This window comes from Phacochoerus africanus, chromosome X, assembly GCF_016906955.1.
Source record: "Phacochoerus africanus isolate WHEZ1 chromosome X, ROS_Pafr_v1, whole genome shotgun sequence".
NCBI lineage: Eukaryota > Metazoa > Chordata > Mammalia > Artiodactyla > Suidae > Phacochoerus > Phacochoerus africanus.
The window spans coordinates 35,101,423-35,122,121 of record NC_062560.1 but is presented as its reverse complement, the minus strand read 5'-3'; the positions used below and the strand labels follow the sequence as shown (position 1 = coordinate 35,122,121).

Here is a 20,699-nt window from a genome sequence, read left to right as displayed (position 1 = left end):
AGTTTAGATCCTTCGCCTACCTGCAAGCTCCATGCCAGGTACCCTCAAGGAGAAGGGCACTGAATAACTGACACGCTCTTTGCTCCCATTCCAAGGAGACTGTTAGAGAAATGGACCTCACAACTCTAGAGCAGATCCATCCTAATCACCAAGGCCAATCAAAGGAGTCCTTTATCCCTAAATTTAAACGAAGAAAGGATTTACCAAATGTTTGCGGAAAGTAAAAGAGAAGATCATGAACAAAATGAGCTGTTTCTGGGGTGGACGGGGGGGAACCCCAGATATAATACAGGAAACAGAAAGAATAGAATTTTACCAAAATGTCAAATTCACGTTCTCAAAATATTAAGGGAAGAAAATGGATGTATAAAAGAAGAAAAGGCTGCTACAGAAGGAAAGAAGAGGAAAAGATAAAGTTCTCACAAATTGAAAATGTTGCTGCACAATGAGACATTCGTTAGACGCCAGATGGGCAGTCAAAGCCGCCCTGCCTCGCCCAGGCTTCCAAGGAACCCGCCCCACAGGGGTCATGCCCCGCCCCCTTCGACCCCGCCCCCTTCGACCCCGCCCCTCCGCCCTTCGACCCACTTCCTGTAACGGTCCCCAAGGCCCCCCTCGCCTGCGCCGCACAACCACGCGGCTTCCGGTCCATCCCAGAGCCGGCGCCCTAGGACCCCGCCGCCAGGCCCGGAGCCCACCGGGCCCCGGCCCTCCCCATCACCCGCCCTGGGGACGCTCCGAGGCGGCCGGCACCGCCGGCGCCCCCGCCGCTGCCCGCCCCGCAGCCCCCGCTTCCGCGCCGCCTTCCGCGCCGCCTTCCCCTTCGCCTTGGCGCCCCCGCCGCCCGGCCTTGTGATCACGCCGCCCTCGCAGGTGCGCCAGAACTTCCACCCCGAGTGCGAGGCCGCCCTCAACTGCCACGCCAACCTGGAGCTGCACGCCTCCTACGCCTACCTGGTCATGGCCTTCTCCTTCGACCACGAGGACGGGGCCGCGAAGCCCCTGGCCCGCTGCTTCCTGCGCCGCTCCCACGAGCGGAGCGAGTGCGCCCAGGAGCTGATGAGCCTGCAGAACCGGCGCGGGGGCCGCCTCCGCTTCCGCAACATCAGGAAGCCCGACCTGGAAGCCTCGGGGGGCGGCCTCCAGGCCCTGCAGTGCGCCCTGCACCTGGAGAAGCGCGTCCACCAGAGCCTGCTCGACCTGCACCGGCTGGCCACCCGCAAGAGCGACGCCCAGCTCTGTCACTTCCTCAAGAGTCGCTACCTGGACCAGCAGGTCGAGTTCATCAAAGAGCTGGGGGACCATGTCACCACGCTGAGCCAGATGGGGGCCCCGGAGGTTGAGATGGCCGAGTACCTCTTTGAGAAGCTCACCCTGGGTGACCGCCGCAAGAAGGACTGACCCTGGACTGCCCTCCCCGGAGCCACGGGGCCACTGTCCAAGGCCACCATGCCCGCGTGGCCCCCACAATATTGCCCTTGCAGACAAAGTTCACTCAGGTCTTCCTTCTTTCCCTTTTGCCATTTCTTCCCGTAAAGTTACTGGTTCTTCAGTAAATAAAGGTCTCTGGTTGCTATGTGTGTGCCAGTGTCTCACCTTTTAAGTCTTCAAACGGGCATCCAGGAGTCTCTCCACCGACACGTGCCCTGTCCACGTGCAGCTCAGGATCCCCACAGATGGAGGGGGGAGGTGTTCCATGGAACCCTGGAAAACACAACACAGCCTTCCCTTATGAGCAAAGTGGGGGGAGGGGGCGGGCTCATCTGAGGCCCTAATGTGTGTGGGTGTTTGTGCGGGGTAAGATGATATTTAAAAAAAAAACAAACAGAAGTACAGAATTCATACTATTGGTTGCCTCTTAGGAAGAAGTGAAGAATGGAATTGGAAAAGATATGAAATGAAGGGTGTTTTCAACCTGACCTGAAAACGTTTGGCTCATTGAATTATGCCAACGTTATCCTTTGTTGCTTCTGGGTAGCAGCCTGGGGGTCCTAGGACAGGTATGGCAGAGTCCCTCTTTGTCAAGCTCACCCTGAGAGAACGTGATAATGGTCACCCGGCCATAGGCTGACTTTCCCGTACACGTGGGGGTGATTTCCCAGGTCATGATGCTAGTGGGCATATTGCCCTCACAAAGCATCCAAATATCTCTTTCTTTCTTTCCATTGGACCCTTTCTTCCATTAAAGTAAGATGGTACCAAAAAAACCCCCAAACAACCCCTCAAATTACCTCATGAGAAGGGCTGAAAAATATAAAGTCGAGGTTAAGGTCACATTTGTCATATTTAATATAAAGTAGAATAAATCTCTGTGAGTTTTCAGCCAATTATTCCAGCTGATTTGAAGACTGTAGGGAGTGGTAAGTCTCAAGGCTGGCAGACAAGCTAGGAGACACTGCAGCGGGTCCAGAGAGACAATGATGTTTGAACTGTGGTGGTTGCTACAGGAATGAAGAGACCTGCACACATTCCAGATCTTGGACAAGGACCCAAGATTTGCTTATGGGCCAGAGGTGAGGAATGGGAAATGGGATAAAAGAGTCTACATTCCAATGATTGGACTTGAACGCCTATGTTGAAGGTGTTGCTATTATTATTCCAGGGACATAGCCAGGAGAAAGAAAGGATTGGAAAAGGAATGTCCTGTAAAATCTGAGGTGCTTATTACATATGTGAGTGGAAATATCTTGCAAGTGCCAGAAGACTGCATCTGGAGCTCAGGTGGAAATCAGGTATGACTCTGCCAGTCCTTCCTGGGGCAGAACCCCTGTGTCCCCCCTGCTCCCCTCTTGTTTGTAGAGAGCATTAGCCTCCCAGGCCTTCCCTGAATTCCAAAGAACAGATGTCCTTAGAGAAGTGAGAATGTGCAGAAACAAAGGAAAACAGTCAACCAAGAGAAAATAATAATAGTTTAACTATAAAACAAAGTCAAGGACCTTTTGGTCCTTCTCAAGGGCTATAGCTAATACCCTGAGTCATATCCTTGAGTTTCTTTGGAGGTATTAAAATCCCACAAAGCAGAAAATATTAACTGCCTGCTAACCATAAGCATGTAGAAATAAGATGCTGAAACCAGAAGGTTGACGCCTGAGATTCCAGAAACATCTTGTTACTTCACCATCCACCAGTCAGAGCATTGAGCACAACAGATTATGACTCAGAAATCCTCGTAAGAAATCTATATTGACTTTTGCATGGTTTTTCTCTATTCTTTTTCTGATCTAATTTTAATATTTCCTTACCCTGCTTCCTTTGGACTTAGTTGGCACTGATCTTTTTATTTTATTATTATTTTCTAGCTTAAAACAGTATAAATTTATTATCTTACAGCCCCAGAGGCTAGAAGTCCAACACAGGGCTCCGTGGGCTGAAATCAAGGTGCCAAAGGGGCTGCACTGCTTTTTGTTTTTTTTTAAATCATAGTTGATTTACAATATTTCTCCAATTTCTGTTATACAGCAAGGTGACCCAATCACACAGAGTTCCCTGTGCTATACAGTAGGACCCCACTGCCCATCCATTCCAAATGTGACAGCAATTTTCCTTACACTTGATGGATTTTTCTTTGCCAGCTCAAATCTGCTATGAAGACTCTGGTGAATTTTTTCATTTTGATCATTGTACTCTTGTAGCTCTACATTTCAAGTCCATTCCTTTTAATGTTATTGGACAACTTAATTTACCCTCTATTTGACAAAATCATTGTATTCACATTCGCATTTTAATCTTTAAATATGGTTTGCCTAATTGTTTGGCATGTACTAATAACAGCTGCTTCAATGTCCTCGTCTTCTAAGGATACCATCTAAGCCCTTTCAGGGAGTTTACATTTATTGCTTGTCATAATAGTTTCACAAAAGTAGGCATTTTAGATTCTGCAATCTACAATTTTTGCCTGGATTTCTTCTGTAGAAGCTGTCTCCCTTATAATGTGGGCTTGAATAAACATTCTTCATATGTTGTATGCTTTTTTTTTTTTTTTTTTTTGCTTTTCAGGGCTGCACCTGCAGCATATGGAAGTTCCCAGATAGGGGCTGAATCAGAGCTGCAGCTGCCAGCCTGTGGCACAGCCATAGCAACTCACCACCACTCATGGCAACACCAGATAGATATTAACCCACTGAGTGAGGCCAGGAATCAAACCCCCATCCTCGCGGATTCCAGTCTGGTTCGTAACTCAGTGAGCCACAACGGGAACTCCTGTACATACATGCTTTTTATTCATTCCAGAGAAACTGAAATGGTTGTTTTCTCCAGTTTATCATTACTTTATTGGGAGAGAATGGGCTGACTCCATCATTTAGCCACACTCAAAGTCAGTTTTCACGAAGGCTACCCTGATGAAGTGCAGAAGCACGGAAACTGTCATTGTGGGCTGACCACTGTTAACCACCTGCAAGGACCAGAGGCGGATTCTAATTTGGATACTGAAGAAATAGTAGGTGAGTTATCAATATATCATATCCCATGAAAAACACATTTCAATAATGAAGGAAAATTGAAATTCACTGGTATCCTATTCATTTTTTTTAAAAGCCACCCTCTTTCTAGTCTTCATTTATTTCCACATGTCCTTTGGAAAACACATATTTTAACAAACTTTCTTAGTACTGACTTGAAAAAATCATGAAATGCCCCTAATGTGCCTTTCACAATCTTAGAAGTTCATAAGACTAAGAAATTTTCCAAACCCTTGACATAAGTGGGGATTAAGTTCCAATGGCATTACATTTTTGCTTGCAGCATAAAAAGATTTTTTTTAGTTATGTAATTAAATTACAGCTCATATTTACTTGTATAGAAAAATAAAATAATTCTCCATAAGTGTATGTGTGTATGTGTATTCACTATTTGCTATTGCCTTTTATTGCACAGGCTACCATGGGTGTGCATCTTAACTGTGTGCAGTATCACTAGAGGTCAGGCAGAAGAACTTTTTCTGAAAGAGAATCGAATGGGGTTCGGTACGTTAAAGCATCACACTATATATTACTTAAGCACTTTTAGGAACAAAACTGTTAGTTCTTCTTTGATGTGGATATGGCCCCATTTATCTTAGCCTCTCAAAACGGTTTTGTCACCTCTTGTTTTCATACAGCCGGACTTCCCCCGTGGCCAACAGTATAACTACACAGCATGGCCTTTGCCTGCAACTAGGGGTCTCTGGGTTTATCTGGGTTATCTTAGGTCACTTGGAGTTTCATTTATTTTTCGTTAGGGGGACGAAGACGAAGAGTCCCGAGACTGGATTTTGATCGGCTACCGCTGTTCAGGAGCAGAAGGCCCGAGGGCCTCCTCTTACCGTCCTGAGGATAAGCAGTGGTATTATTATGACTATATTTAAACACCCATGGTTGGCAGGAAGGTGCTAAAGTCTGGACGCAGCCTAGTGGATCAGGTCCCTGTCCCTGCCCAGGGCAGCTGCCACTGAAAGGACATACTCACACGAGGAGGAAGGCAGCAGACTGGCTGGTTCAGAGCTGATGTTACCTCCTTGCTGACCCGCAGAGAGAGGTGTAGGGTGTTGGCTGTGCTTTCCAAAGAGCAGGGAGCCGATTTCACCCTGTGTCTCGACTTTCCACATGTTTCTAAGATTACAATGTTGTGCTTATTATTGAATCTCTTTTTAGTTTTCCTCACAGGAGAAAAAGCCAATTCAGTATTAAAACGCTACCCAAGAGCTAATGGATTTTTTGAGGAAATAAGACAGGGCAACATTGAGCGTGAGTGCAAAGAAGAAGTCTGCACATTTGAAGAAGCGAGAGAAGCTTTTGAAAATGATGAAAAAACTGTAAGTATGTTGGCCATCTTTTTAAAAGGTTCGGATTCGCCCCCTTTGTTAAACGTATTTGAGGCCCGCGTTCTCAAATGGTGTGCTTTGCTGTCGGTCAAAAACTTCTCCCTGGTGGGTTTCTGAACATGGCCTCTAACTGAAAATACCGTGCGAGAGCTTGGTTGGCTTCTCCGGGGGCTGGTCTGTGTTTGAGGGCACGTTTCCACAGGACCCTGCCGAGCTGAGATGGAGCTTCTGAGCAAGGGGGAGGCATTCGTTTCGCACGAGACCTTGTTGGGGAACGTTTTAGATCCTGCCATCCCCTGACCCTGCTTGATCAGGGAGCAAAGGCAGAGGAGGCTAATAGAGAGTGACACTGTTCTAAAACCTTTCACCTCTACGACAGAAAAGACCTATCAGAACTCCCCTCTGCTCGGAGAAGATGCCTCCTCACCTCTCTTGACTCTGGACCGCATGCCGTCCAAGGTGAACTGAGATGGGAAAGCACAGGGCGGTGGTGCAGAGTCTATGGAATTGGTCCACCCTTGCAAATGATGAGAGGTGGCCATTTAGAAAGGTCCATTCCCAGAGTTCCTATCGTGGCTCAATGGAAACGAATCTGACTCGTATCCATGAGGATGCAGGTTTAATCCCTGGCCTTGCTCAGTGGGTTAAAGATCTGGCGTTGCCATGAGCTGCGGTGTAGGTTGCAGACACATCTCGGGTCTGGCTTGGCTGCGGCTGTGGCATAGGCTGGCGGCTACAGCTTCAATTAGACCCCTAGCCTAGGAACTTCCATATGCTGTGGGTGCAGCCCTAGAAAGGCAAAAAAAAAAAAAAAAAAACCCAAAAAACAAACAAACAAAAAAACCCAAAAAAGGATTCATTCCTTTGTCCCAACCATGAAAGGAATTTGACATGTGAAACAAGTAATATCAGATTGGTAAAAGATAATCGTCTCTATAGGTCTTGTGTCTCGCTCTCACTGCTTTAGTAGATTGTGTGTCTGTGTGGGTCCGTGTGTGTACATGTGCATTGTAACATAGCTGGCCATACTCCTAGACCAATCATGAGTTACGTAATACTCTTAATGGAATAAAGTGCTATTTGTTTCTATTTTTTTTGTTGTTGTTGTCTTTTTGCCTTTTCTAGGGCCGCTCCTGCGGCATATGGAGGTTCCCAGGCTAGGGGTCCAATCGGAGCTGTAGCTGCCGGCCTACACCACAGCCACAGCAACGTGGGATCCGAGCCTCGGCTGTGACCTACACCACAGCTCACGGCAATGCCGGATCCTTAACCCACTGAGCAAGGCCAGGGATCGAACCTGCAACCTCATGGTTCCCAGTCAGATTCATTAACCACTGTGCCACGACAGGAACTCCGAAAGTGCTACTTGTAATTGTGACCTAAGTGGTATTTAGAATGTTCACTACCTATACCAAATACCACAGAGACCCTGGAGTACAGTATAGCTCATTTTGTTTGTTTGTTTGTTTCTGGCCGTTATCCACAGCATGTGGATGTTTTGGGGCCAGGAATCAAATCCAAGCCATAGCGGCCACCAGAATCCTTACAGTGACAATGTCAGGTCCTTAACTCATTGCACCACAAGGGAACTCTATCGTGTTTTTAAAAAATAAAATTTGGTTCTTCATAGTACATTCTTTCAAGGAATATACATTGTAGATATTCTATAGTTTTCACAAAGTTAATGACTTTTCAGTGCACTTTATCTTTCTCCTTAAAAGGAAAGGCAAATCCTTGATTGTAATGCATTGGGTTGAAAGCACCTGGTACCAATGAACATGTTGCTTGTATGTCAAAAGATATAAGTGACTTAAAACTTACAGAAAATTTTGGAGTTCCCGTTGTGGCGCAGTGGTTAACGAATCCGACTAGGAACCATGAGGTTGCGGGTTTGATCCCTGGCCTTGCTCAGTGGGTTAAGGATCTGGTGTGGCCATGAGCTGTGGTGTAGGTTGTAGATGTGGCTCTGGTGTAGGGCGGTGGCTACAGCTCCGATTCGACCCCTAGCCTGGGAACCTCCATGTGCCTCGGGAGCGGCCCAAGAATTGGCAAAAAGACAAAAAAAAAAAAAAAAAAAAACCAAAAAACAACTTACAGAAAATGTGAATAGTACAAACTATGCCCTTTATCAGTACTTTCCAATACCTGACAACTGCATTTTGCCACATTTTCTTTATTTTCTTTCCTCCTCGAAACACACACACACAGTTTCCATCATTTGAGAGTAAGCTGCATATATTGTGCCTCTCTTCTCCTAAATACTCATTGGGTATCTCATAAGGAAAAAAAAAAAAACTTACCTACACGGTTCTCCCTTTTACCCAAAATAGCATGCATCTTACTCCAGAGCCTCAAGGAATGCCCAGGGTAGAAGAGGGCCTGGGATATGGCACTGGGTTTGAGGACGAGGACTGGGGAGACAGGTGGGGTGGAGGTCAGGAAGGGATGTGTCTGAAGCCTCAAGATCCAGAAAGGGCCAGGATGTAATGAGATGGATTAGAGTGGAGGACACAGAAGCCTGGGGGAAATGGTAGCTGTCCAGGCAGCAGGCACAGGGCGGTCAGGGGTGGGAGGCAGGGGTCGTGGCCTGCCGGGCCCTCACCGCTGCTGAGCGTGGACTCGCAGTGCCAGATGTCCAAGCTGGCGAGTTTCTGGCAGGACTCCCACAGGGACAGGTAGTACTGGTGGTCGGCAGCGACCCAGGCCGGGCTCAGCACGGCCCGCAGGTCCAGACACAGCACCAGGAGGATACACACCAGCCTGACCAGCTTCAGCAGGGTCAACACCAGCGACCCACGCACCTCCTCCCTGGCACTGCCGTCTGAAGCCGTGCCCCGGAGCCTGCAGTAGGCCCTCCCCACTGGAGGTGAGGACGCTAGGCAGGTGGGGAGAGCTGGGAGCCCCACCTCCCGAGGAGGAGGGAAGCAGACGAGCTGCTGCTGCTGGGACTTGCTCCCTTGAGGCTCTGCATACTCCCCGCCATGCCTCAAAGGTGGGTCTACCAGGCAGCCTGCCAGGAACTGGATTGTGGGCAGGGATGCTGAGGATGTTTACCGCCAGCCCAGAGTGGTGCTCTGCTAGCACCTGCTCAGCCCTGGCACTGCCCAGCTGGCTCCTTCTGCCCCGGCCCCTCCCTGCTGCGGAGGCAGAGCCCAGAGGGGAGGGGCGGTATCAGGGTCCTGCTCTGGCTGCTGGGTCAGGCAGGAGAGGCTCAAGCCATCCAGCCACTACCCCTTGCTCCAGGAGCCAGTTTCCTCTCTCCTGTATCTCACATAAGACACTACAGCTTCCCTCCCTTGGGATACTGTTTTCAAAGCTCATCCAACTTGTAGCATGTATCAGAATTTAAATTTCTTTTTAAAGCTGAAAAAGATTGCATGAGTTGTGATACACAGAGGTCACATTTTATAAAAAATTATCGTAGAGCTAACTTACAGTGCTGTATTAGCTTCAAATGTACAGCAAAGTGAATCAGCTATATATATATAAATATATTGATTTTTTTCCCCATATAGTTTATTATAAACTACTGAGTAGATTTTCCTATGCTATACCGTAGGTCCTTATTAATCATCTATTTTATACAGTAATATGTATGTGTTATTCCCACCCTCCTAATTTCTCCCGATCCCCATATTTAGTTAAACTATTCACCTGTTGGTGGACATGTAGGTTGTTTCCACTTTTTGGCTCTCGTGAATTTTGCTGTTTGGGACACTGGTGTACAAATATCCAGTCAAGTCCCTGATGTTAACTATTTGGGGTATATAGCCAGAAATGTCATAGTTCCCTCCTATGCTAATTCCATTTGTAATATTTAGAAGAACTCCTATGCTCTTCCATAGTGACTGCAGAATTTTTCATTCATACCAGCAATGCATGAGGGTTCCCACTTCTCCACATTCTTTTTTCTTTGCTCTTTTAGGGCCACATCCACAGCATATGGAGGTTCCCAGGCTAGGAGTCTGGAGCTGCAGCTGCTGGTCTATGCCACAGCCGCAGCAACGTGGGATCTGAGCCACATCTATGACCTAGGCTGCAGCTTGTAGCAACACCATATCTTTATCCCACTGAGTGAGGCCAGGGATCGAACCTGTATTCTCATGAATACTTCGGATTCTTAACCCTGCTGAGCCACAATGGGAACTCCTCTATTTTGTGTTTTAGCCTAACCATCCTAACAGATGAGAAGTAGTGCCTCACTGTAGTTTCAACTTGCATTTACCTAATGATTAGTTATTGCGGGGAGCCGAGAAGATACAAGGAGCCAAGGAAGGGAGCTTGCCTGAACGGTACAAAACCAAGGGCAGGCTCCTAATTAGAAAAAGGGGCCTGCCTCAACGGTACAAGCCAAAGGTGGGCTTCTGGTCAGGATAGAAGCCTGTCTGTATGGTAAAAAACCGAGGGCAGGCTGAGGCCTGCCTGTACAGTGCAATCCGTGGGAAGGCCTCAGATTACACGGCTCTCATGTTGATGTTGATGGGGAAGAATTGGGGCTTTCCTGGGAAAACAATTTCCATGTTGGCGCCGGAGAACATGGATTGTTTCTTGGGTGACCTAGTCTTTCCTGTTGTTTTATTTGCTATTCAGTTTTCCTCAGTCTTTGCTGATTATTTGCTTATTATTCTCATTTCGCATTCTTATTTTCCCGTGGTGATTTGTGATTTAACAAAATTACAATAATAATCCAATAAGAATTTCATCCTGAAGGACTTTCCCCTATTTAAATCCAACCTAATTAAAATGTAGTGTTTATCTACTAACACTAGTAGATAAACACTACTAGTAGTTTATCTAGTTATACAGTAAACTTTAGAGTTCGGATTTTAATGAGGTCTATAGAAGTTACACACATATTATTCACGATCAAAAGAAACCTAGCTGAGAGTTTTGTCCTTGATTTTAGAAACTTTTAGTGGTAGCTAGCTAAGTTGATTTGTATTTTCTCATGCTGTTTCCCTGACAAGGACACTTTGAAGATAGACACTAGTCTGAAGACAAGATTTTTTGTGTCTGTAACTTCTTCAGCTTGTGGGAATTAGCTGGCCATGAGATGGTTTGTGCTGAGTTTCCTCTTTCCCACATGATACGTTGTGCCTGTTTGTCCTTGAATTGTACTCATTAAATTTAGTTAAACTGAAGATTTTAGAACATGACGTATTGCTGCTGTACCATGTGATCAAAAAACAAAGCCTAATAGTTAACCAATGTACTGTTAACACTGTGATGTAATCTGTAGTGAAAAACTGTCTATATAATCAACTACTATGCTAATAAAATTTGAGCAGTCCAGCGCCCTGAAAGAAGGGACAAAGAGGCTGTCTCCGTTGCAAAAGACGACGCCGTTCACCTCCTCTCGGGATGTATACACCCTGGCTGCTGGACCTGGTTGTTGGAGCTAGACTCCGACAAGTTATGTTGAGCATTGTTCCATGTGCTTGTTGGCCATTTATCTTTTTTGGTGAAATGTCTATTCAAGTTCTTCACTCTTATTTTTTTTTTTTTTTTGTCATTTTAGGGCCACACCCATGGCATATGGAGGTTCAAAGGCAAGGGGTAGAATTGGAACTATAGCTCCCAGCCTGTGCCATAGCCCCAGCAACACCATCTTCACTCATTTTTAAATGGGGTGTTTTTGTTATTTGTGTCATTGGTGATGAGTTTTAGGTATTCTTTATATACTCTGGATATTAATCACTTACTAGATATATGATATGTAAATATTTTTTCCCATTCTCTGGATTGCCACTGCACACTCTTGATACTATCTTCTGATGCACAAAAGCTTTTAATTTTTTTTTTAGGGCCACACCCATGGCATATGGAGGTTCCCAGGCTAGGAGTCGAATCAGAGCTACAGCTGCCAGCATCCACCACAGCCATAGCAACACAGGATCCGAGCCACGTCTGCGACCTACACCACAGCTCACGGCAACACCAGATCCTTAACCCACTGAGCAAGGCCAGGGATTGAACATGCAACCTTATGGTTCCTAGTCAGATTCGTCTCTGCTGCACTACAATGGGAACACTCTAAAAGTTTTTAATTTTGATGAATGGCAATTTATCTTTTTTTTTCTTTTTTCCCAGAATTTTTGGTGTCATATCAAGGAAATCATTGCCAAATCTGGTGTCTTAAAACTTCCTGCTATGTTTTCCTTTGAGTTTTATAGTTTTAGTTCTTATGTTTAGGTGTTATCTTTGGGTCTTTCTTTGTGTGGTATATGGAGGTTCCCAGGCTGGGGTTAATTTGGAGCTGCAGCTGCTGGCCTATACCACAGCCACAGCAACACAGGATCTGAGCCCTGTCTGTGACCTACACCACAGATCACAGCAACACCAGATACATAACCCACTGAGTGAGGCCAGGGATCAAACCCACATCCTCATGGATACTAGTCGGGTCTGTTAACTGCTGAGCCACAATGGGAACTCACACATAAAAACTTTAAAGAGAAATAAAAGTTATTGATTAGTAGAGTTGACAGTTAAGCCTGAAAGACAAGGGGTAGCTCTTACAGGGAGTAATTTTTCGTGCCTGACATAGAATCAGGGTGATGAATAGCAGAGTTCTAATTTTATTTTACTGGCACCTTGGAGTGAAACAAGCAAAGGTGGGATTACTCATAACTCACTATTGTTACTAGACGATACATCATAAATTTTAATAAAATAAGAAAGCTAAATTAGAATCATAAACACATTCAGATATCTATGTTCCTCTCAATACAGTTTTTTCTTTAGTGCCTACTGAAATCATTTCTTTCATGGTTTGATGGTTTGAATATTTTTACCAATTCACTGTCACTTTCATTTCAATCTTTGAACACTATTTTGGTCATATGTTATGAGATTTTGTGTGTGCCTCTAAGGGGGCCACATCAACTTCCATAAACTGAATTGACGTGCACTGCTGATGCTCACGACTGTCCTGAAATACCATTTTTATTTTTTATATGAGAAACAGGCTTCATTTGAAGTGAAAGAAGCAAGATGCTCACACAGAAAAACCAAGTTGTTTCTCAAGTTTCTGAGTTTGTCAAAAAAAAAAAAAAATAATAATAATAATAAAGGGAGTTCCCTTTGTGGCATAGCGGAAACGAATCCAACTAATATCCATGATGATATGGGTTCGATCCTTGGCCTTGCACAGTGGGTCAGCAATCCGGTGTTGCCATGAGCTGCGGTGTAGGTCGCAGATGTGGCTCAGATCTGGCATTGCTGTGGCTGTGGCATAGGCCGGCAGCTGTAGCTCTGATTTGACCACTAGCCTGGGAACTTCCATATGCCATGGGTGCAGCCCTAAAAAGCAAAAAAAAAAAAAAAAAAAAAAAAGCAAGTGAAAATAAATAGATGACAATTGTTCTTCAATCTATTAAAGTTACTGATGTAACCTGTCAAGTTAAAACTAAAATAACAACTATTAGAAAGGGCGTGGCTTTACTTGTTGAAAGATGTTATGCAATACTTTGTTATTCCATGCTTCCTATTTCTCATTTATGATATACTTTAAATGTGAGGTCTATTTTCATATGTTTAATGCTAAACCCCTGTATGAAAATAGAGAGGGAAGTGGGGCAAAAACAGGAAGGGATGGAGAGGAGGGAGGGAAGGGAGGGAGAGAGAGAGAGCGAGCAGGCCAGCAATACAAGGGGGGAACAGTATAAAGAAAAAGGGCATTTTTAAACACAGTATATATAACTTAATTTTTCTCATTTACAAAAGTACTCGTTTTATTGCTGTTTTTGTTTCTGTCACATTTAGTCTCACATGATCCCCATAAAGACTGTTTTGGGACTAAGAGGGAAGGGACACACATTTTCTAGCAACACACCTCGATTGACCTTTTTTCCCCCTGGCATAAGGACTTGCCTTTCTCTCCACCTTGAGGCTTAACTTTCAGACTGCCCTCTTGACAAAAACAAAAAACAAAACACTCCAAGCTCACAGTTTGTCGAGCATGATCTCAATAATAAACAAAAACTGTACAAGATGACTCAATTAACCAAGGTTGAGTGAAGACATCTGGCATGCAGGAATTTTTTTAAACTTTATTTTCGTTACAATCCGTTTAAAAATGTCTTTGTTCTTGGACATTTGCTGTGTGGTAAAAATAGTCTGGTTTCACAGAAGGAATCTTGTACTCTGCCTTGATTTAAAGGTGGACTTTAGCTTGGGTAGTTTAGAGGTAGCACGATGTTACTTCATAGCTACAAAGGTGATGAAATGCACTATAAATAGGGTTTCCTCTCCCTTTCCCTCTGCTCCTCACCCATCCCCCCAAGGCATCCCAAGAGAGTCCCTGGTCTAGAAGAGCCCTGCGGTGGGTACAGGTGGTGTCACTCGTGTTCAAGGAGACAACCCAAAGCCTGGGAGATTGAGAGAAAGCCTCCTGTGCTTTCTAGCTCGGCTCCCTTTTCTACAGAAATACTTTATATGGTATTTAACGTACCAAGAGCTCATTAACAAACCTGTCTACTCACCCAGGGCACCTAATGAACAAGTGCTCTCCACTGTCTCGGTGAAGCAAGCCAACTTATGCAAAGGGCACCCTCAAGACTCGGGGCTCCTGGGCTACGCCGTGGTGGGGCCACTCCCTCGGGGAGCTGGAGATTCGCCTAGAATACTCGGTGTTCCTTAGGGTCGTCCTCACCCTCCTTGTCCATGTCCTCCTAACTGCGTAACTTAATCAATCGTGAAACCATGTAAGAGAGAGTAGCTGCCATGAACACTAAGTTGTGTACTTTTCCATAAAGATGAGAAAAAAAGAAAAACCATTGTCCAACTAAATGTGGGAAGAGCCATGTTAAAACTTACAAATAATCTGAAAGAAATCTAGGTGGAGTCTAAATCCAGGTTGGCTCCTTTGTACCTTGAGTTCATTTTCTTCTTGAAAGTAATGGGTAGACAATCTGAGTAAGGCAGTAGCTATCCGAGGAATTGAATCACAACTAATAACCATCCCAAACAGAATGGCCCAGGTCCAAATGGGTTCACTGACGAATCTGACCAGATGATTTGAAGAACCAATTTATCGGTTCTCTAAGATCTCTTCCAGAAGATAGACGCTGAGGGAATATTCTTAACTCGTTCCATGAGGCCAACATTATCCTAATCCCCAAATCCGACAAAGATGTCACAAGCGAACAATACGCCAACGTGCCCCCATGAACATACAGGGGAAAATCCTCAACACTGTTAGCCAAACAAGTATAACCATGTGTTTAAAAACTTATCCGTCAGAACCAATTTTGTGAAGGCAGGTCCTTACAGGATGTTGTGTCCAAATCACAGTAAATACCTATAATGATTTCCCCCACTCTGGAGAAACAGGGCTGCACTAGACAGAGTTCTCCTCTTGAGAAGATTGCCAACCCCGAGACACACTGGTTTCACAATCATATTTTTTATTATGAGAAACGGCACACGATGACAAAAAGCAGTATGTCCGCTTAAGCCGTGGCAATGAAATGAGTGCTTGTGTACCCAATACCAAATTTAGAACGGAATAGTGTCAGCACCTCAGAGTCCCCGGTACCCTCCTTGGGGACCTCCCCTCCCTGTCCTCGGTCTAGAAGTACTCACGTCCAAATGCACGTGACTTGTTCTCTTGCTTTTATCTTATATGTTGAACCCATCAACAATTTGTTACTCAGGTTGACCTCCTTGAGTGCTATGTGGATATAATCCTAGAGCATGTCTTTTCCTGCGACTCTTTTTGGGCCTTTGTGTGGATGCATGCGGCGGCTGTACATTGACTTTTTCTGTTGTGTAATATCCCGGCGCATCTTCCTCCAGTGAATGAGTTAGTCCATTCACTCACGGGAGGCCATTTGGGCTCATTCCATTGTCTTGCCTTAAAGAACAGTGCTGCTGGGGTTCCCTGGTGGTGAAGTGGGTTAAGGATCCGGCATTGTCATTGCAGCAGCCTGGGTTGCTGCTGTGGCGCAGGTTTGATCCCTGGCCCAAGAATTTACACATGCTGCAGGAGCCGCCAAAAAAGAACAGTATTGCTTAGAACATTCTGTAAGCACTGCTCAGTACATGTGGATAAGCATTACCTATTGAACAGTGGAATGTGCATTATCAGCTATGCTCTTAATAACTTTCATTGGATAATGCCAACCTGTTCTCCAATTTATCCTCTCACCAGCACTTGTGCGAAATTGAAGTTTGGTTGTTCCATCCCTCATAAACACTCGGTATTTTGCAAGTGTTTAGCTTTTACACTGGAGGTTTTTTGTTTGTTTGTTTATTTTATTTTATTTTTTGAGTGTTTAGCATCGCTTCTGGCATACTTAGACTAGCAGGCTGTCAGAAGAGAGATGTAGTAAAATCATCCTCTTTCTATTTACTAAGAAGTACCATTATTTTGGCCTCATTCCACTTTTACAGCGCTGCTTTCAACCTAGAAAGTGACAACTAGTGATTCTACGTGGGAATAGCAGATCATTTGATGCTAGTACAGCCTGTTAATTTGAATATTCCTAGCTGAAGGGAACACTGCCAGAAGATGGCATAAATACACTGCACATGTGCGAGAATAAATATTTGGAGACACTTTCCTGGCACAGGACTAGAAAGGATGCTTTAAAATTATCTGTGTACCATCTCCAACTTTCAGTTTTTTCTACCTCACTTATATTTTCACAGAGCTCTTTTGTATCTAGAGGCTGGTTTTCGCATAGAATTCAAACATGTTCTTTTCATCTGCATCAACACATATAAATGGAATTTTTAAAAGGTGAAATGTTTCCATTTAGTCTCGAAAAAAATGAAATTATTATTTCAACTGATTTTTTCAATACAAAATAACTATTTTTTATACTTTAGTGTAAAGAAAGATTGAGAAATATGCTACTAAAATGTAAGGAATAATTGATAGCACTGTCTTTTCTATAATAATTTATCACCAAAAACTGTCCTTATCACATTCAAAAGACATGAGAATAATCTATGTAATGCCATTTTTTTTTTGTCTTTTTGTTGTTGTTGTTGTTATTGTTGTTGTTGTTGTTGTTGCTATTTCTTGGGCCGCTCCCGTGGCATATGGAGGTTCCCAGGCTAGGGGTTGAATCGGAGCTGTAGCCACCGGCCTATGCCAGAGCCACAGCAACGCAGGATCCGAGCCGCGTCTGCAACCTACACCACAGCTCATGGCAACGCCGGATCCTTAACCCACTGAGCAAGGGCAGGGACCGAACCCGCAACCTCATAGTTCCTAGTCGGATTCGTTAACCACTGCGCCACGACGGGAACTCCTGTAATGCCATTTTATAAATGCTTTATAACAGGTTCATAGCACATTTTTAAAACTTGCTTCCAACATGGAAAAGGTTAAAAAAAAATTAAGCCTTCTATGAGTGACTTAGAATCTATGTTCTCATTATTCAAGTTTCTAAAATCATTTATACGTTTCCTCAATTCAAAATGCAACTTCCATTCCTTTCTTCCATCCTTCCCCCCTTCCTTCCTTCCTTCCTTCCTTCCTTTTGTCTTTTAGGGCCGAACCCACAGGATATGGAGCTTCCCAGGCTAGGGGTCAAATTGGAGCTTAGCCACAGCAACGTGGGATCTGAACCATGTCTGCACTTACACCACAGCCGGATCCTTAACCCACTGAACACGGCCAGGGATCGAACCTGTGTCCTCATGGATGCTAGTCAGATTTGTTTCCCCTGAACCATGATGGGTACTCAGCAACTTCCATTTCTTATTCAGTTTTGCCCTCAGGTAAGAATAGAACAAATCTACTGCACTCAACCTGGAGTAAGTACCAGGCATAGAATTATTAGGTGCAGTGGCAACAAAAGTTCTAGAGCACTACCTGCCACTGAGCCTAGAATGTTCTGGTACTAATTTTAGACAGAGTTTGAGTAAGAGATATATGTAGTATGATCAGGTTTATGACTGATTTTTTAAGGTAACCCTTTCAAATTAATTTAATGATACTAAACTTTGCTTAGAAGTGAATATTCCCTATTATTGGAAAATTAGAAATTCCAGTGATGTGTGGCATTTTTCTCTTCTCTGGTCCCTTAATGGAAATTTCATCTTAATTCTGCCATTGCAGCTCCATGGTACATAATAAGCTTCCACAGACTCTGATGAGGAGAAACTATCCCTCTGGCCTCTCCTGGAGGTTAGGAGTCAAGTCCTGCCTCACTTGTGTGGGGGAGCTGGCATGGAATATGGTATGGGGGATTCCTTAGAGGTTGGTACGTCCTTAGCCATGGTCAGAAATGAGGATTTAGGAATATATTTTGGAATTTAGGAATATATTTTGTAAATCCCTTTCTCCCTCCTGCCCTTCATTTGCATTTTATTAGGGACAGTGACTAAATTCATGAACTAGTATCGTATTCCAATAAAATATGAAAATACATTTTATATATAGATAGTTTCAATTTATGATGGGGTTTGATCTTGAAAAACCCATCATGAATTGAAAATATCATAAGTAAAAAATATACTTATACACATAACTACAAAAATGAACATCATAGCTTAGTGAAGCCTTCCTTTATTTTTTACTTTTCTTTCTTTTGTCTCCGCCCCATGGCATGTGGAGTTCCCGGGCCAGGGATCAAAGCCAAGCCACAGTTGTGACCTATGCCAGAGCTGTGGCAATGGTGAATCCTTTAATTCACTAAGCTGGGCCCGGGATCGAACCTGCATCCTGGTGCTACAGAGATGCCACCAATCTCATCGCTCCACAGCGGGAACTTCTAGTGTAGCCTTCTTTAAACACATTCCAAACATTTATATTAGCTACAGTAGTGAAAGTCACCTAACACAAAGCCTACTTTATAAGGAATATCTCATGTAGTTTACTGAACACTACTGAAAATGGCTGAGTGAGTACAGGATACTTTAAGTGTATTAACCATTTAATACACTTAAATGGGAGCTGCTATAGCCCAGAATCTCAGGAGAGGATCACAGGGCATATGGCTAGCCCAGGAAAAGATCAAAATTCAAAATTTGGAGTATGCTTTCCACTTGTTGTGTCTGTCTGTCTGTCTGTCTGTCTTTCTTTCTTTCTTTTTTTCTTTCTTTCTTTCTTTCTTTCTTTCTTTCTTTCTTTCTTTCTTTCTTTCTTTCTTTTCTTTTCTTTCTTTCTTTCTTTCGTTTTTTGTTTTTTTTAGGGCTGCACCCATGGCATATGGAAGTTCCCAGGCTAGGGGTCGAATTAGACCTTCAGCTGCCTGCTGATGCCACAGCCACATCAACGTACGATTGGAGCCACGTCTCTGACCTACACCATAGCTAATGACTGAGGTCAGGGTTCAAACCCGCATCCACATGGATACTAGTCAGATTCATTTCTGCTGCACCACAATGGGAACTGCCATGATTGTGTGTTTCTTTAGCACCATTGTAAAGCCAAAAACACCTGAGTCAAACCATCATATGTCAGGGACCACCTATATGTTCAGGGCAAACAAACCAAAAAATAAGGAACCTCCTAGAATGTTATAGTGAACACTAGTCCAAAATGTGACAAAAGGAATTTCACATATAAAAGATGTATTTCATACCATAGTTGTTGTTTTATAAATAGGAGGGAGCAGTCTAGCCAATGTTTCCAGGCCTTGTGCTTTCTCCCTTGGTTTTTGCTTTAGCATTAATCTTTCTCTCTTCACCACCCCTCACCCTCTGCACAGATCTGCCCTCCCTGCCTCCAGCTCCTCTCCTCTCTACTTTATCTCAAACGCTGCTACAGGATCCTTTTTCTAAACATGATTCTGGTCATAGGACTCCTTTGGGGACCTGTCTTTCCTGACATCAGCATGTCTCACCCATGTCTCTCAGAACACATTTGTCTGTGGACATGATACAAAGAGTTGGACAAAAAGAGGAATCTGTTTAACATTCAGAAATTGGTTGCGGGAGTTCCCATCGTGGCGCAGTGGTTAACGAATGCGACTAGGAACCACGAGGTTGCGGGTTCAATCCCTGGCCTCACCCAGTGGGTTGAGGATCCGGCGTTGCCGTGAGCTGTGGTGTAGGTCACAGATGCAGCTCGGATCCCGTGTTGCTATGGCTCTGGCGTAGGCCGGGGCTACAGCTCCGATTAGATCCCTGGCCTGGGAACCTCCATATGCCACAGGTGTGGCCCTAGAAAAGACAAAAACAAAAAAGAAAATTGGTTGCATTTTGCATACTAACAATGAAGTAGCAGCAAAGGAATGTAAAAAACAATAAGTTTTTAAATTGCACTCTCCCCAAAAAATACATAGGAATAAAACTGACCAAGGAGGTGAAAGACTTATATGCTGAGAACTGTAAAACATTAATAAAGGAAATTAAAGGGTATTCAAAAAAATGGAAAGATAGCCCATGCTTCTGGATTTGATGAATTAATATTGTTAAAATGGCCCATACTATCCAAAGCAACCTACAGATTTAATGTGATCCTTATCAAATTACTCATGACATTTTTCACAGAACTAGAATAAATAATCCAAAAATTTATATGGAACCATAAAAGAACTGGAAATGCCAAAACAATCCTGAGGGGGTAGGGAAGAGCAGGAGGCATAACTCCTAGACTTCAGACACTATTACAAAGCTACAGTAATCAAAACAGTGTGGTATTTGTACAAAAACATATGTATGGATCAAGTGAATAGAAGAGAGAGCCCAGAAATAAACCCAGACACATATGGTTAATTCATCTTCAACAAAGGAGGCAAGACTATAAAATGGGAAAAAGTCTCTTTAGCAAGTGGTGCTGGAAAAATTGGACAGCTTCATGTATATCAATGAAATCAGAATACATCATCACACCATGCACAAAAATAAACTCAAAATAGCTTGAAGATTTAAACATAAGACAAGACACCATAAATTTCCTAGAAGAGAACATAGGCAAAGCATTCCCTGATATCAACCT

General features: G+C 44.0%; 2 protein-coding genes across 2 annotated transcripts; both read left to right on the top strand.

Moving 5' to 3' along the window:
- The first annotated feature begins 110 nt into the window (after nt 1–110).
- On the top strand, nt 111–1,569 carry LOC125117999 (ferritin heavy chain-like). The gene is made up of 2 exons (XM_047764180.1): nt 111–220; nt 609–1,569. The coding sequence occupies exons 1-2, from the start codon at nt 111–113 to the stop codon at nt 1,399–1,401; spliced, it is 903 nt and encodes a 300-aa protein (XP_047620136.1). The 3' UTR covers nt 1,402–1,569.
- A 3,781-nt stretch (nt 1,570–5,350) lies between these two features.
- LOC125117998 (transmembrane gamma-carboxyglutamic acid protein 1-like) lies at nt 5,351–6,268 on the top strand. Its single transcript, XM_047764179.1, has 3 exons — nt 5,351–5,398; nt 5,594–5,819; nt 6,180–6,268. Exons 1-3 carry the CDS (start codon nt 5,351–5,353, stop codon nt 6,266–6,268), a joined length of 363 nt encoding a protein of 120 aa, XP_047620135.1.
- Nucleotides 6,269–20,699: the final 14,431 nt, after the last annotated feature.